The 18,701-nt window shown below is 44.7% G+C and overlaps 1 protein-coding gene across 2 annotated transcripts in view; it reads left to right on the top strand.

The window, feature by feature from the left end:
• Positions 1–1,917: 1,917 nt before the first annotated feature.
• The window catches only part of LOC128754280 (coiled-coil domain-containing protein 85A-like), a 39,442-nt gene continuing 22,658 nt past the window's right edge, over positions 1,918–18,701 (top strand). For both annotated transcript variants that reach the window (XM_053856783.1, XM_053856782.1), the window contains exons 1-2: positions 1,918–2,541; positions 3,769–4,831. In XM_053856783.1, coding sequence (XP_053712758.1) covers positions 2,296–2,541; positions 3,769–4,831 — 1,309 coding nt within the window. In that variant the 5' untranslated portion in view covers positions 1,918–2,295. The remainder of the gene's footprint in view (positions 2,542–3,768; positions 4,832–18,701) is intronic.

Below are 18,701 nucleotides of genomic sequence, written 5' to 3'. Positions count from 1 at the left end.
CACACACACACACACACACACACACACACATATATATATATGAGGATCAGCCACTTATGAGTGAGTGAGACTCATAAGTGGCCGGGATGAGGATCAGCACCTCCAAGTCTGAGGCCATGGCTATATATATATATATATATATATATATATATATATATATATATATATATATATATATATATATATATATATATATATATATATATGGGATCACAGTCCTCAGCCTCCCTGGAAAGGTCTATTCCAGGGTACTAGAGAGGAGACTTCGGCCAATAGTCGAACCTCGGATCCAGGACGAACAGTGTGGTTTTTGGCCCGGTCGTGGAACACTGGACCAGCTCAATACCCCCCATCAGGTTCATGGGAGTTCACCCAACCAGTCCACATGTGCTTTGTGGATTTGGAGAAGGCGTTCGGCCGTGTTCCTCGCGGTGTCATGTGGGGGGGTGCTCCGGGAATATGGGATGTGGGGCCCTCTGCTAGGGGCTGTCCGTGCCCTGTATGACCGGAGCAGGAGCATGGTTCGCATCGCCGGCAGTAAATCAGACTTGTTCCCGGTGCATGTTGGATTCCGCCAGGGCTGCCCTTTGTCACCGGTTCTGTTCATTACTTTTATGGACAGAATTTCAAGGCGCAGCCAGGGGTCGGACGGGATCCGGTTCGGGAACCACAGAATTTCATCCCTGCTATTTGCGGACAATGTTGTTCTGCTGGCCTCATCGGACCGGGTCCTTCAGCATGGCCGGGATGAGGATCAGTACCTCCAAGTCTGAGGCCATGGTTCTCGACCGGTATAAGGTGGTTTGCTCTCTCCGGGTCGGTGGAGAGTTCTTGCCCCAGGTGGTGGAGTTTAAGTATCTCGGGGTCTTGTTCTCGAGTGAGGGAAAAGGGGAGCGTGAGATTGATAGACGGGTTGGTGCTGCGGCAGCAGTGATGCGGTCGCTGTATCGAACCGTCGTGGTGAAGAGGGAGCTGAGTCACAAGACGAAGCTCTCGATTTACTGATCGATCTACGTTCCCATCCTCACCAATGGTCACAAGCTTTGGGTCATGACCGAAAGGATGAGATCGCGGATACAAGCGGCTGAGATGAGTTTCCTCCGCAGGGTGGCTGGGCGCACCCTTAGATATGAGGTGAGGAGTTCGGTCATCCAGGAGGAGCTCGGGGTGGAGCCGCTGCTCCTCCACACAGAGAGGAGCCAGCTGAGGTGGCTCGGGCATCTGATCCGGATGCCCCCTGGACGCCTCCCTGGGGAGGTGTTCCGGGCATGTCCTACCGGGAGGAGACCCCGGGGAAGTCCCCGGACTCGCTGGAGAGATGATGTCTCGGTCTGGCCTCCAGGTCTGGCCTGGGAACGCCTCGGGATCCCCGGGAAGAGCTGGAGGAGGTTTGTGCGGATCAGGAAGTTTGGGCTTCCCTGCTCCGAATGCTGCCTCCGCGACCCTACCCCGGATAAGCAGCAGAAGAAGGTGAAGGTGATATATATAATCGTGATGTCATTTTAATTTTAATTCGATTAATTAATTACGCCGCAATTTAATGCGTTAAAAAATGTAACACAATAAATTGTGAGTATCAACGGTTCTTCATTTTGCCTCATTTAGAGGCGGGTCATACTTCTATTATTCATTTTTGAATTGCTATATATATACATATATATAATACTAATACTGTAAAATACTGCATTTGGGCGCATTCGTTTATGCTAATTCTATAATTTTATCTCTGCTAATCGGCATTTAAGCAATCCATCCCTTTTCTAAGGTTCAAGACAATAACTGTCTGCGCACGTGATCACCACTAGGTGGCGATGCATCCACGTTACATCACTAGTTCAGAGCCAAAGCCCCAATGGGTGGGAGAGCTCTTCACCAGCAGCATGTGAGAAACAAGCTCCCCCTCTCTTTCGGTTTCCTCCGTCGTACAAAGCAGGCTCCTCTCTGCTCGATCTCGCTGAAGCTTCGCACGTGGATACGAGCTTGGATAACGCGTTTGGACCTCGGACCGGGGAGGCCACCCACCCATCCCTGCTCCACACGCCGTCTGCTGCGAGGAGGATGTTGCAGTGAGACGGACAGAGAGAATCGCCCCCTCCCTTCTTCTCTCAGCCGGCATCCTCAGCTGTTGCTCCTCTCCCAGCACAGGAAGTACCGGAAGAAAAGCCCAAACGATGCACGTGTGCCGTCACCCTTGACCGTGACGAAGAGGCGGCAAGGGGAGCGGATGCGAGCAGAAGTGGTCGGCGGGCTTCCCAGTGTTTTCTCTGCTTTGTCGGTGCCGGAGGAGCTGAGCCAATGGAGAAGGCGACACCTTCGCCACAGCCCCAGCTCCAGCTGTCGATCACCAAGAGCGAAAGTCCGGCGGAGGACATATCCGGGCTGAGCGACGAGGATCTGCTCCGATGGACCAAAGAGGATCTGGTGCGGCGGCTGCGGAGGTCCGAGGCTGACAAGATGAGCGTGATTCTGGACCACGGGAATCTCATCAGGGAGGTCAATCGCAGCCTTCAGTTGCACTTGAACGAGATCAGGGGGCTGAAGGTGAGGGGACGCGCGCATGCTGGAGGATGAGATCATAGGTTTGGAGCGCACCTGAGAACGCGCACGGCTGGAAGGAGGGAGGCTGTGTTAGTGATCGGTGAAGTTGAGTGTGTGTGTGTGCTTCTGTCTGCAGGCCTGTGACTAGATTCCCTGCAGTGAACACACCTTGATATTTAATAACCCACACCATTTTTGGGTTTTGCATTCTGGATCTATTTATAACAGGAGGCCAGAGATGGAGCTGATACCTGGGGCCTGGTCCTCGGAAAGTTCCTTGATATCTCTTCTACCCGTGTTATGCTGCTCTGTGTTTTTCGTCCCACATGCAGTTGATGTCTTCCTAACTGTTTATTTGATGTATAAATGACCTGAAACTGCATCGGAGAGTGATGCAGAAAGGAAAACCATTTTGTGGTCAGGGCCCATTGAGTCATGAAGACCCCAAAAGGAACATAATGTTTTGCAACCGGAGCTGCTCTCAGATAACCTGCGGATGGGGGCATGACCGTGACTAAGCATGGGATCTGAAGCCAAAGATGCGTTGCATATTCAGCATATACAGCCAAGTGATGATGGCCACGTGAATGAAGCGCAGATAGGGAGACATTGTTCGTTTTTTCTCTAATGTTCTGAGCTCCGTGTGAGATGGAACCCAAGCCTACTTGGGACCCATTTTCCTATCCTGGAGGGCCTGTCACCTTCCCACCCATATAAACTACCTACTTACACTGAAAAGTACTGGAGAATTCAATTGACAGTGAGGGAGGGAAGGAGACGGGATGTGGGAGAGCTGGATTGTTTCAGAATGATAGAGGAGAAGAAAGGAGAGGACACTCATTTACTGCAATAAAGGGTGTTTTTAAGGGTGTAGAATTACCATTTAAGTGTGCACACTTTGTAATTCCGCTGCCTCACAACGTGTTTATTTCTGTGTGTGGCCTCTTCACTTCTCTGTAACAGTCACCTGCGTCTCTTTGCAGACGGCTAAAGATTTCAGTTCAAAATGAATGCATTTGCCAGCTATCTTAATATGAACAATGGTTTCTGGAAATGCAATTATTGTCAGCCAAACTAATTTGTTTGGTATTAAATTAACCACATTTGCTTCTCCGATTTGCATAATCATAATTCACAATGTTGCTGTTGCTCCGAGCTCATGCTCAGTCTGACTAATCTCTCCTCCCTTTTGTTTTTTTTTTTAATTCCCCCTCTGATTCTGTCTGTCAGGACATCAATCAGAAGCTACAGGAGGACAACCGCGAGCTGAGGGACCTGTGCTGCTTTCTGGATGACGACCGTCAGAAAGGCAAGCGTGTATCCAGGGAATGGCAACGCTTGGGCCGCTACAGTGCCAGCATCATGCGCAAAGAGGTCACGCTCTATCTGCAAAAACTTAAGGAACTGGAGCTGAGACAAGAGGAGGTCGTTCGTGAGAACCTGGAGTTGAAGGAGCTCTGCCTCCTCCTGGATGAGGAGAAAGGAGGTGGCGGCGGCGGCGGCGGTGGAGGGGTTGGTGGTAGTGTTGGAGTGGGAGGTTGCCGCAACTCCATCGACAGTCAGAACAGTATGCTTCTTGTTCCTGGCCAGGGGCTTCTGATGAGGGATGTGGGAGACGGGAGCAGCACCTCCAGTGCTGGAAGTGCCGATAGCTCTGATCATACTCATCACAAGCACCCTCACTTGGCTGTGAGTGGAGGAGGAGAAAAGGGCAGCCCTGAGCTGGTGCACAAACCCAGATGTAGCAGCATAAGTGGCATAGTCAGTGGATTGGACAGGGAGGTGTCCAGCCCCGAGCACCCAGCTGGACGCCACCGGAGTACGAGTCTGGAGTATCCATACACACTGCCTCATCACTGCCGACCCCGCTGTGGCTCCATATCTGTGCCTGACCATAGTCAATCAATGAGGGGTCTCAGCCCAGAGAAGTACTCGAGGAATCGTCGCAGCCCTGAGCAGCAACCCAAGCACCACAGCTCTGACCTGGTTCTGGGCCAGAGGCAGCACTCGCTGGGCCAGACGGGTAGTGGAGAGCTTTTCCAAAGGCACCACCGAAGCAGCATCAGCAGCAGCGGCTGTGGGAGTCCTGAGTCTCGCCACGCACATTTGGGAAGTGGCGATCATCACGATAAGAGCTGCCTCGGGCAGGGGGGCAGCCCGGAACCTCCCAGGCACCAATACAGCGTGAGCCCAGACCACGTGAAGTTTGGAAGCCCGGTGAGAGACGGGCAAAGACGGACAGGAGGGGATGAGTTATCGCCACATCATCGAAGTATCTATAACGGCATGAACGGTAAGTACAAGGTCACACAAGTAATGAGATGGGGGAGTTTTACGACAACACCACTTTTCTTATTGCCACGGTAACGCTGGAGCGTAGCTCTTTCTCAGTGTTTATTTCTGACATACTGATGTGTAGGCGGTGTGAACAGTAGTGGGGGGAGTGGTCATTTCAACTGGAATATCAAGAGGGTTTGTTTCAAGAAAAACATGGCGGACCACACAGTCAGACAGTGCCCATGCAGCAGGTAGACAGTTCTCTCAAGAAAAGAAAAACATCCAAGTGGCAATGAAAGGAAAGCTTTGTAGGACAGAAGTGATGAATGGTTTTAGAGAAGTGAAGACAGGAAACAGAGATAAACATGGCTGACTTGAAGATACTCATTGGGAGTGACTTGAAAGGACAAGATCGGAAATGAGTAAATCGGAGGGACAGTTCATGTGAAGATGTTTGGAGATAAAGTTAGGGAGCCTGGACTCAGATGACTGGTGGGATGAAGAACATTAACTGACAACCCATGTTCATGGACTTGGTGAATGAGGACATGAAGAGGCCGGGTGTGACTAGGCAGGATGCTGTGGCAACTGGAAAATGATCTAAGAAGTTTTATAAAGAAAAATGGGTTCTTATTCTAGTCAGGGTTTCTTATAGCTCACTCACCAACCCAATGTGTCAGCTCAGTGTGATGTCGCTGGAAACAATGAGTTAAGTTGGATTCCTAGTAAAAAAAAAAGTTCAGGTCAAGAGTGGGTTTTGTTGGGAGAATTAGCCCATGATTCCTGACCAGTCACATAGGAGTGGGTGTGGCCAGATAAACCGAAATTTCAGCTGCCGCTAATGTTCATTTTGTAACGTACATATTTTATTATTATTATTATATATAGAGAGAAAGCCACTGTGGTGCGTGGAGACATGTAGAGACATGAGACATTCACTGTGATCATTGACAACAGTGTCCTCCAGCATCCAACTCCTTCATGGTTGCTTCCCGCAAGTTGAGAGCAGGCACCACGACATGGCAGCAGAGTCGATTGAGAGTTCCCCTTTTGGAATAATAGAGCTGTTGCAAAAAGCAAACAATCTGGGTGATGTCGCTGCCATTCTAAGTCCCTTTGAGGAAATTCTGCCTTTTGAAATTCCACATCAGCGTTGATTTATTGTAGTGTCTCTCTGGGAATGTGGGCCAGCACGGCAGAGAAGACAGAAAATGAGGGCGTTTAGAAATGTTTATTTTGCATGCACTGCCTGAGCAGCTACGGCGTTGCCTTGTACCATAGTGAATGCCTGTCTCACAACAGCAGCTCATCATGCTACAGCTTGCAGTCTGTAGGAGTAGTGCTGAGTGGCTGGAACTGGCAGAAGTCAAAGGAAGGAAGGGTTCCTCAAGGTGATTCGATCCAGCTAGCCCAAGCTGAAATCAGACAGCCCACACAGTCCAAACAGAAGGAAGCAATGCTTATGCAATTTATTTCTGCGGCATGGGACTGATGCACAATTTACAAACCTTTTTTTTTTTTATCTGACAGAGACAATACTCTAGATTGGCTACATTCCATTCCACATCACAGTTCAAGTCGGGTGCGATCGGCTGTCTCTGCACACCTTAAGATTTTTGGTTGATAATATTGAACATGCTTCACGTTTACATTTGTGGGCCCCAACTGTTTGGCGAGCCGATTATCGGGCCAAATTCACTCTTAAACTCACCCTAACACTAGCACTTGGTTTTGAATGTCCTCCATAATGATGAGTGATTGACGTCCCAAAGAATTGGGACAACACTTCATGACGTCACATGTAAAGACAATGTGTCATTGCCTGCCGTGCTGTGTTTTGTTTCCTGCATATCGAGTGTTGGAGACGTTTTTGAGATGCTAGCTAACGTTTTTGCAACCTCTTGCATCGGCGCTGATAATCTCACTTGGTTTGGTGAACCAACGGAGAAGAAACGGGCGGAGCCGAAGCAGCTTCACCGCTGAGGTGACAGATCTGTTAGAGGTAGGACGATGTTAACGTTAGCATGGATGCCAGTCGACTGTTGTTTGTTAAGAAGAACTAAAAATACACTGTTATATATACATGTTGTCGGACACGGTCGTCCATTTGGGGTGCTAACGTGTGATACGAGAGAAAGTAAACCAACAGAGGAGTAGTCCTTGTAACTAAAATGTCCCTGGTGTCCTATCCAACATAGTTTTAAAATAAAGTACTGTGGTATCCTGGAAATCTATCCACACTTCATATTCCCACGTAATTTCAAGTCAGCTCCGGAGCTCCCTCGGTTTGAAGGGATCATTTCAAGTGGTGAAAAGCGAGTCCCCTCGGTCTTAGGAGTATTGGGACACACTACACTTTCACATGAACTCACAAAACCCAGTGTTGGGTGAGAAATGGGACACAGCCAAAAACTCTTTGATAGGCCAATGGTATAGGACTTATGATAATCGGGCGTTTACCATCCTTCGTCGTGAGAGCGCAAAGTCAGGACCAAAACAATGTGATGTGTGTGTCCTCCCCATCAGATGACCTGAGAAACCGATGCAGAATGAAATGGTTCACGCAACATTTGGAGGTGGATCCAATCTGTTCTTAGTGGGTTGCTTCACGTGTTGCCTCTGAAAATATTACAAAAAGTAATGATGGAGGCACATCTTCATTCCTACCAAGTTAGAACCTATATATATATATATATATATAAAATCATGACTTTAGCTTCACTGGATGCTCCTTTGCTGCTATCATGCAACCCTCCTTTCATGGCCTGACGTAATCTTGGGAACTACTCTGGAAAGATAGAAATCACCGCAAGAGCTCAGTCATCCGGAAGCAATTTGGAGTTTTAGTAATCTGTCTCTGGAGAGCTTACTAATATCATTCATGACATCAAAACCCTTTTGAGCTCACCAACCATCAGACGACTAATAAAGGGAAAGGAAAAGAAAAGAAAAGAAAATCCAGCACTTTGAAGACATTTTGAAATCTCTATGGCTTCCAGTGTGTTGTTTTGCATCCACAACGTAATTTGAAACATATTTATTCGCGCTCCGTTCGCTTGATATGAAGTTGCAGTCTTGTCGTCTGAAACAAATATGAGTCCTGCAAAAAGGTCAGGCCACATTAATGCCTGACAAATCCGTAATTGGAAAATGTTGAGTGCGCCGGCTGGCCCATCTAGACTGGGTGTTTGCCAAGTGCAGTATAACTGTCGGTAACACAGCTCCGAGTGAAACATGGACAGAATTACCTTTCCCAGATCCATTAAGACCCAATGTACCATGTCTTTGTTAGTGGATAGATGCAGGGCCAGTTACGAGGCAATTACAGTGACATATATATATAGACATATATATATATATATATATATATATATATATATATATATATATATATATATATATATATATATATATATATATATATATATATATATATATATATATATAAATAAATAATGTTGTCTTTAAATTTGATTCAGTATCTGTCAAGTCTTTTCAGTTTAAAGAAACTGAGTAAGTTATATGTATTATATATGTTTATATTTGTTTTGAAAATCACATCAACAAATATCTTCAAAACAATTGTTTCCTCAGCACATGCACTGCTTTGCGGGACAAATTTTCCTTTTACATATGAACAATAAATTCTAAGTAGCTTCCTCTGTTTCTTTTTTTTTCCTGCACTGACCTCTTGAACACTGTCCTACAGGCTTTTGTCTTGGCTCTTGATAAAACCGTTGTGCTGAACATTTCACTAATATAATAAGGCATATGCCACACACCGCTTCTGATATGTGCCATTATTGTTTTCAAAAACACCAATCACATTGCTCCATGTCGTATTCCTTGTCAAGGCATTGTTTGTGACTACTGAGCTATGTCTGGCTTTTAGGCCGGAGAAGTAAAGAGAGCAGTTGGTGTGTCATCCACTGACCCGTCTTTTCTGTTATGTCCTCTTTTGGACAGAGAGAGAATTTAATTCCAGTGACGATGTAGTACACTCCACTCACATGGATTATCTTCTAAGCCCCTTTGCGCAGTATTATTTCAATTTATGTATGTGTATACGGGTGTGCTCCTATCTATGTGTGTGTGTGTGTGTGTGTGTGTGGTTAGGGAGGATGTGTCAAACTTTCACCATCCCGAACCCGCGGGCCGGTGTTAGGTTTTCCCTTTTTCGGGCCGAGTGAAAGTCTCGTGTTCACATGCCACTTAGCTGGGCCGAGGCTCAGCTGTTTTAAAATTCCTGACAAAATCCAAAATGAAGGCAACATAATACCCTGACCTCAGCAGGCTTGAGCCGCTGTTGTGTAACATTTGGGACGCTTATCACACACAATCATACGCCGGTCTGTTAGGTCTGACTGCAGACAATTTCTTTTCCGCTCTGCAAGATGAAAACACTGTGTTTTTGTATCCCCACTTATGTGTAATCCTCCCCGCTTTATTCATGCTATACATCTAATCTCAGCATTTTGACTTTAGTATTGAAAATACGCTGATATAGCATCAGAAATTATATGGTGAAGTCATCGTTTTGACTCCACCCGCCTCTTAAAACTGTCAACTGAATTGCCTCCACAGACTCTCGACTCCCTTTCTAGCGCATCTGTGAAGTGTTTTTTTATCGGGCTGGGACCATTACAGATTGATTTAGATGAATTAATTTCAGCCCAAAATAACAATTAGATCCAGATAATAGAAAATGAATCCCATATAAATTCTCATAGGGAACGTTTTCAGTCACCAGTTCCAGATGCAGCACATCATACAATGTGATGTCATCACCAAAGCATCCATGAAGAAGGAGACTAAATAAGATTGTGTTGATGGTCTGAAAATTCAAGTTTAAAAACTTAAAGCACATTAACATTTGTTTAAACTAATGTGGCAGAATCATGATTTTATTATTATTATTATTTATATATATTTTTTTATTAAAGGTGTTTTATCTCATAAATGTACTTTTACATAAAAAAAACAAAAAAAAAAAAACTATATTACATGCAACCACGTGTCTTAGAGAGTCCATGTGTCTTATGTGTTTGTGGGCCTGTGTTTTTATTGGCCTGACTCTGTCTCCTCATCCCAAGAAAGATCAACAGCATTGAAAATGAAGTCCTGGGTGAAAGTAACTAAAGTTTTTCTCTCTTCCCAATTGTTCCATATTACTTCCCCCTACCATTCTGCCCTGAATCAGTCTATGCTATCATCAGTATTGCTTTAAATTTCCTTTGCAATATAATATTGCACCATTTAGAACAAGTGTAAAGAGGGAGGTTGGCGAACTTGTGCTTCCTTGTGTTCTAAAGCCACTAATTCAGACAGTTTCTGGGAGCTTTGTAGAGGCTCACAGAGGTTTGAGCATCCTCACCCAGATAGAAGTCAAATGTAAAAACCTACTTCAAGATGGGCACCACCTAGATAAGCTCAACATTTTAAACATATAATGGAGCCAAAAGAGGCTAGAGCGAAATCATCAACCTGTGTGTGTTGTTCCATCGCGTCTGGAAGCTTCTCTGCAGTTGTCTGTTCTTATTTCGTCTTCCGACATGTCCCCCTCAGCAAGTAGTTACTCAGCAGCTGTGAACACACATTAGGAAATAAAGAAAACAACCCTCATGAATCTCCTTAAGTGATATTATATATAATTTGGAGTATCTTTTTTTTCCCTGCTGAAGTCTCGCTCACCATTCAGCTCTAATATTTGTATTTATCCACTTTTATTTGAATTCACTTGCCACGCCACAAAGAGTGTCCCTAATGGACCAGGAGGCATTTACTTCAATATAGTATTATAAATAAAATAAAATGGACTATTCTGGGATACTTTGTGTTCCATTAATCCACCGCAAATTTAAAGCATCACCGAGATTAATGTTTCAAAATATGGATTGCCAAAACTGAACTAAGGGTTTTGTAATAAATACTTGAACTGATACACCTGTCACAAACAACCTCTTGGACACGCGGTTTTTACTCCAGAACACAAAACTGCTTGACACCCCCTCGTGAGTGAGGTCAAGAATACATTTTTCTTTATTCATGTTGAGGATAAGCACCATCATTTATGGGCCATCCCTGCAATTTAAACAGCGATGCAGCTATTATATGAAACGTTTTTCGACTGGTCACGTCAGACCAATGAAATCATACAATCCATTTATAAATGCAGAAAGAAGCGACATAGAAGAAATGATTAATAAGTCTGGGTCTGTGCATGTAAATTTAATAACTGTATTTAAAGTCTGTTTGACATTATGCAAATAATTGACTCAGAGTCTGTGACCCAGATTTAGAAAAAAAAAATCATGTATTTATACTGCAGATATACCCTTTGGTGAAAGATAATAAGACGGCGTGCTCTCCTGACCCAGACTGAAGGGGTGACTGTTCGCTAAGCCCTTGGCATATCAGCAATGCAGTGGGTCCCTTTCCAAAGAGGAGCGACTTAATCATGTTTTCTGCCTTAGCAATCATAAGTTCTGCATATTAGCTTAATCCTCTCAGATGACAGAGAGGGGAGGGGGAATGGGATAAGAAAGCCACTTCTGTCTGTGGCAGAAACGCCATACCTTGTGATGCCACGCTGCTGCATGACCACAGGGTGATCAACGCAAATGCATTTACTGCAGTGGTGTCGCCAGAACTCTGATTTAAACAAAATATCTTTATGTTTATGACAGCGTGTTTCATATTTCTGATAAACAGTCGCAGTTTTCTAAACCCCCCATGTTACATTTACATTTAAACAGTGACTAAAACTTGATCAATAACAACAAACAGACAACCACTCATATTTGCTGAATATGGATTCTTTTCTTTACAAGGGGAAGATCAGATTTGACTTAAAGTGGTGAAATGTGTGGGCAGGCCAAGGATATAGTGAGCAGATACACTTTCAGTTGAAGGCAATTTTCAGATTGAGTCTGATGCGTGAGCTTCTTAATAATATTCCAAAGGCTTGAAAATGTGCAGGTGACATCTGCTATGACTGCGTTCTTTTATGTTTGACTTTGACTTCCAACAGAAGATTACATGAAGAAAAGAAAGTACCACTCGCCATCAGTAACTGAAATAAGTCTGCTTCTTCTTCGGACTGTAGCATTCTTAAGATACATTGTTCGGAAAATATTGATAAACTAAAACATCGCGATAATTGTATGCGTGATATTGTATGGATATTATTGCTGATCCAAATACTTGATTGTGTGATATTGTATGATTTTGATTTTTTTAAGCTGGCTAGATCAATATTTGATACCTAGATACTTGCATATGCTGTTGCATTTGTGACGTGTTTCATTCTAATGTTGTCTTTGTGTGCACTGGAGGTACCTGAAAGTCCAACTGGACGTCATGTCAAACGCACATCACATAGTACTGCGTTATCCGATTTCTCGCCTTCAAACAATGCCTCTTATTACGATGTATTGTTGAAACAGTATCACAGTATATCACAACGTATCGCGTCGCCACTCCTGTATCTGATACGATACGTATCCCGATTCAATACACAGTCCTATTCTATAATGGAATATTGTGTTCCAGTTACGTGGGAAGACTCAGCTGGGAATTATGCCACAGCCGATTTCAGTGTGTTGGTTATCGATGTTGGAAAACAAAATAGGAATGTCCACAAAAGCTATTCTCAAGCATTGGGTGGATACAGTATTAAAAAAATGAACTTTGTCTTTTGCTTTAGGGCACATCACTGATGAGTATAACCAGGATGATCAGGTTGGAAAGGTTGATATTGAGCCACATTTTGCGCTACTATTGAATAAGTGTATCTTCCGTGGTGAGTAAGAAGTTGATGCTGATTTTGGAGCGATGACAAATAAAAGCCTGTAAAACACATCAGCCTATCAGGATGCCAGGAAGTAGCTGAGACACATAGTTGGCCTGCTTGATAAATCTCATCTCGCTAAATCTCTGTCGCTAATATATTTAGTGTGCGGTATCAACTGCCTTTGAATCCATCATTTGAAGTTTAATTTATTCATGAAATTGTTTCAAAAACTGATTCTAACTGCTGAATGTGATGTCAGCACCTGACACATTGTACGAACGGATGGATTTGGCACCTACACCGGATATGAGTTCACCCCCCATTTGCTACCCGAAAACCCGCCAAATCTAGAGGAGACAAATACCCAGAATGTGTTGTGTTTCTTTTGCTGTATTTCATTGATTTGAAACTTCTCCTTCCTGTTTACGTTCAGTGGAAGCCATCTTGGATTGGTACTCAAGGTGGTGGTGAGGCTTCTCTGACTTTCCTGACAGACCAGCAGCTGTCATGTAGTTTGTATTCACAACCTTCACTGCTGTGTATCAAATAGCTGGCCCTGATCTCCTCCAGAGTAGTCACCCCCATCAAGAGAGCCCACTGTAGAAAAGGCCAGAATATAAATACTAGAGACTTGTGTCAGATAGTGGTTAATGGTAAGAGTCAATTGATTCGACTTTTTTGCCCCTATAATCACCAATACATGTTCTCATACATTAATCCTGACAGGAGGTTGTTACTGTCAATCCCACTCGAGTGGTCAGACCTGTCAAGAAAGACCATATCTGTCCCGTCGGCTGTTCACTGTGCTCATGTCTGAGCCGGTTGTCTTCATGGCAAATAAAATTGTACATTTAACTGACATAGACATTTGTCTTTTTCAATCATGTTTCAGAGTAAAAAAAAATGCACTGATGCACTGAGAACTACACGGGAGAGAGTATATGAAATGTTGAGGTATACTGCATATAGTGTAAGGGAACAACCGTGGCAGAGTCCACTCGGACATGGAGGCGAAGGCTGGGAAGATGACTGACTCAGTTCACCTGCAGTCCTGCCCTCACTCATGCGTGGTGGTAAAACCTGAGGCATCCGCTGTCCTCTTTTCAAATGGGAACACCAGTGTGGTGCCAGAATAAATGGGTCAGTGTCTGAAGTTTCTCCCCCTGCTGGTCTGCGCATGAGTTTGGCTACGATGATTTTAATCATAAGGCGGGCTAGGGGCCAACATTGTAAACACAGTCCAAGTTGCTGACCGAACAAAACGTCTTGTTTGTAAGAGGAAACCAGAGTCTGCAACTTGTTAGTCTTTGTTTTATTATTCAGAAAGTTATTTTTGTCTGCTGTTTACAACCAATTTCCCAGTGCAATTACAGCCTTTTTTTTCTTGAAACACTTTCCCGTCTTTCCTTGAATTCCCTCGCATCAGAATCTATAACTTGGAACAGACCATGAGTTTGGCATCGTCTGTGTGGATGGGCGATCATCCTATGATGGATCTTGATGTGGACTACTATACAGTATATTTTTTGTCTTAGCACCAATGATTTCATACAACCGGTGACCTTCGGCTTGTTGCAAATCCTCCCACATGGAGAGAAAAGACTGGGCTTGTTAGACAAGGGTAGATGCCCGAAGGCCATATCAAGATGGCTCCATGTGTCATGGCTTGTTGGAGAAGTTCTCGATCCAACCTCAGGCTAGTTGTATGTGCTGATGCCTGTCGTAACAGAGAATCTCGCCATAAGCATTGGCCTCAGCTAATGTCTTCCCCTCCACTGATTTCCTGGAAATCTATCTCTCTCATCCTCCGTCCGTCCTGTCCACTCCCTTCTTACTAATTGGCTGCCAGTCCAATTAAAAAAAAAAGAAAAAGAAAATAACAGCTGTCAGACCGAGAGATAACTCAGATTACAAAACCGTCTTCCTGGAGGATGTTGGATTTGCCAAACTCTGTTGAGGATGGAGCGTTGAGGAAGTGTTTGAGTGGATTACTGGCTCTTCCCTCCCTTTTCTCTCTTTCTCTCCCGCCGCACTCTTCCTCCAGCCTCTTCCTCTCCGACGTTTGTTTGCCAAGGCAATGGATGGAAAGCCTCCCCTTGACAAATTATAGTCTGACATGCAAAGCGACGTTAAAAGATCCAAAAGTTTGTCACAGCTGCAAGGCATAAAAGGATTTGGTGGAGAATTAGGACGCTGTAACTCAAGTGGATTAGTGTTATTACCAGTCAGCTTCATCTTCACCAGTGAGTTACCTTCTATTGCTCCTCATAGTTTGGAACAAACAGTGATTTTCCAGTGAATCGACGGTGGAGTTTAACATAACATCCCCAATAGTAGAACGGGTAAACATCGGAAGTTATGATTCAACTGTGTAGCTTTGAAGAGGTTCAATGAAAGCGCTCCATGACTTTTTATTGGCCAAATCTAGATATTTCAACAATCCAAAGTTATCCAGGCAACCTAAGCAAAGATACCCAGACTTCCCCTAGAAGCCTTCTCCAGCTTCTTTGGAGGGAATTTCAAGGTGTTCCCAGGTCAGCTGAGAGACAGACATTCCAGCATGTCCTGGGTCTGCCTTCTACCAGTTGAACATGCCCTGAACACTTCAATGGGCAGGCGTCCTGACCGCATGTCTGAGTCACTTGAACTTGCTTCTCCTGATGTGAAAAGTGTGAAAACTCCTTTCTCAATCTGGAGACTAGAGTACAGCCGCCTGCCTGAGAAAACATTTGGGCCTAGAGGTCCTTGCCCAAAGTCTGTGGCCACAGGTATGTTGAGGAAAGAGCTTTGCATTTTGGCTCTCTGCATAACAGACTGGTACAGGGTCCAATACCTGGGGAAGGAGCTCATCTCCCGCCTGGACTGGACATTCAAGAGCCATGGCCTCGGATTTATAGGTATTTTAGCAAATGTTGCATTGAAATAGAATCATATTGTGATGTGCTTAAAGGGCATTGAACCATAGAGCAATTTGTGAATATTTAAAATGCTAATTTAAATCTCAATTATCGCAGTTGTTGTACAACATGAGGCTGATTAACCCTGACATACTTTTCTTCAGGGCATCACAACATTGTCACTGTATCAACTGCTGAACACTTCATGCGCCTCCCTGTATATGAAACCAAGCCCTATGATTGAGAAATGTATCATCAGCATCAGCAACAGCCATTAAATTTGAAGTGGTTTGTTTCCAGCCTCGTGTGTAGCGACCTTGATGCTAAAAACATATAATGCCTTCATAAACATGTTAAGAGGCAGATCACCAGATGTCGAAACGTTGACCCTCCTCAGTCTCTAAGTGGGTGTGTGAGTTATGATGCAGGCTGCTTGTTGTCTTATGTCTCCATCCCAAAGCCCAGAGGTGTGTGACAAATATTCCTCAGTAGCCCCACTCATCCGGTAGACACGGAAAGCCAGTGGAACGGAGTCAAGTCTTTGTCCTTTTAAGCAGCGCCAATGGAGGAACGGCCCAGTGAGCTGAGAGAAAATTAGCTTGCAATGCCAGGTAATTAACTGGAAGTGGAGTCGCTGCCATGGAAGAGTCAGGGCCAAGCCTGAGGGAACTTGGTCGCTCCCAAAGTCACCAGCAATAGCCATGTTTGAACCGTGGCTATGCAACATTTACTTCAGCTGGCGCTCTGAGCCTTGCTGCGAGCTGGCAGGCGGAGCAGATCAGGTGATGAGGTTAGTCGGCCCAGACAGCTGGAGCTCAGTGGGTCGTGTGCAGTATCGACAGCTGCGAAACACTGAATCTGTGTTCAATGGTAGTACGGTTGGCCTCGTCCCTTATAGAGATGAAAAGGTGAATCACCAAATACATTGATGTGATTGTCATCCAATAACAAATAGTTCTGCGATTCTCCGTCAAGAGCAACCCAACAACCTGCTAGTCCTTCAGTGCACACAGGCATTATTTATTTACAACATTTAGTCGCTAAAAATGAGTCATAAACTTGTCAAAAAGGATCATGTGACACTTTCACCCTAGTTGTTTGACTAGTCACTAGTCTTGAGGTGAAATATCAACTCAAAGTATTGGCCGAGTAGTAAACGTTTAGATTGACACAGTGCATTTGTAATGTTGTCACAACGTATTGCCAACTACCATGTGGATATACCTAGTTTGAAATGTACTGTATTTCCTTGATCTTTCATTGACGTTCTAGTTTCCCCCGTTTCAGACTCCCTTATGCAAAAAAAGGGATTTAGCCTTTACTTTTTCATCACTAGATTCTACCTTAAACCTTGAGTGATGGATCCCAAACTCACCGGCCTCAGGATGATATCTGAATTGATGGCGCCGGCTCAGCAGGGAACATGTCCACAGGTTTTTTTTTGGGTGAGTGAAGAAGATGCAGATGGTGCCCCTCCCCTGAGCTGCTCTGGGGGTTTGTGTTTTGATTTATTTCTGGAACAGTACAATTCAAATTTCTATTCCTTTCAATGGGAAACGTCACCTCGGTTTACAATCAGTTTGTGAAACAAATATATCAATTGAAGTGTCTAACAGAAACAACATCTCTGTATGTTCTCCTCACCGACTTCTTCTTGTTCTGCTTTCTAAGTAGACAGTTCTGTATCAGCACTCATCTCGACCCCATAACACCTGGCCTCTTTCTGCTCCATATTTCTGTTGCAACTAACCATAACCACAGCGACATTTAGTGCACACTGTTGCCACCCAAGCTATTTGTGATTCACTTTCTATTGCGTGTGTGTGTGGAATAGAACAGTAAAATTCTGTTCTCCAATGTGCAGCATGTGATGCGAGTTATTTAAAATCGGGACGGCACTAACTGCTCCTTCATCCCTGACTGATGTGAGTAAAATGAAGGTGCTGCGAGAGCGGTCTAATGACTTGTAAGAAATGTGCACAGAACTAATTTCACTCCAGCAGGGCGCCTTAAATCTCCCACCATCAGCTTGTAAAACTGCCGATACCACATCTCACCCTGGCCATTGTGAGGCCCACATATCCACACACCACCGCCGCCCCACAGCGGGGCCAGCTACTTGGATAATTCATTAGCACTGAGGAAAGATGGGTGGCGACATGTTAAAATAGGACAACAGTAGTTTATCTTACAAATGCCCACTTTAATATTTCATTGGCCTCGGAGAGTCCAAGAGGAATGCTTGCTAATGGGACTGAGAGCACAAGCTTGTGCTGCTGCTGAGCTCCAGTCATCAGCAACAACACCGCGATGTATAGACTTTCAAACAGGGCGATGCTGCAGCGAGCGGTGGAGAAACAAAGCCGCTGTGGAGCTTTGTTTTCTACCTTGAATCACACAGAGGCGTCCAGCTAATGGGCGAGTTAAATGGGACGGTGAAGACAGAGTGCATTCATTAGGAGTCATCAGAGTTTTGACAGAACACCCATATGTTCATCTCTCTCAAGGAATAATGGTGCGCTGTTATGAACGTGGCAATTTGCGGAGGAAAACATCAGGATAATTGATGTAATCAGGGGTTGATGGGATGGCGATGTCAATCAGTGTTTGTCTTTTAGCAGGGGGTGAGTGGTGCTGGTTTACTGTCCTGTGCCTCTAAGGTGGAGCGGAAAAGCTTTCTGCCAGGGTATGTGCTTCAAAAGTGAACATTTCAAACGCTTTCTTTACGCTTCTCACTCAGTCCCAGGGTTCTTCACAGTGTTTTAGGAGCATAGCAGCTCAGATTTTAACCCCCTACTCTGGGACTTTTCCAGCATAGGGGGTGAAATCTCAGCATTTTCAGCTGTTTTTTGTGGACATGAAGTGAAGCGTGTCAGCGTCTGTCAGGGCGCCTTTTAAGGTAGACCATTAAGGAGGACCATGTCAGATCTTCTGTCGTCCATCCATCCACCCCCTCAAACTCTAAAAGATCTTCTCCAGCAAACTCCCCATGGAGACAACCTCTATGCTTGGAGGAAGTCCTGGGGAGAAGCCTGAGTGCCTTTTCAAGTTACACACACTGCAGCGTCCGTCCGGCTGAGACCTGTCAATCATCGGGGAAGGCTGAGGGGGAAATGCATATAAATATATGGCTCACAAATTCCCAAACCCACCTGCACTACAAAAGCAACATATCATTGATCAAAGTAATTGTGGTT

The sequence above is a fragment of the Synchiropus splendidus genome, chromosome 2 (assembly GCF_027744825.2).
Source record: "Synchiropus splendidus isolate RoL2022-P1 chromosome 2, RoL_Sspl_1.0, whole genome shotgun sequence".
In the NCBI taxonomy this organism is placed as follows: domain Eukaryota; kingdom Metazoa; phylum Chordata; class Actinopteri; order Syngnathiformes; family Callionymidae; genus Synchiropus; species Synchiropus splendidus.
The sequence above is the reverse complement of the archived record's forward strand: the minus strand, read 5'-3'. Positions and strand labels throughout refer to the sequence as shown.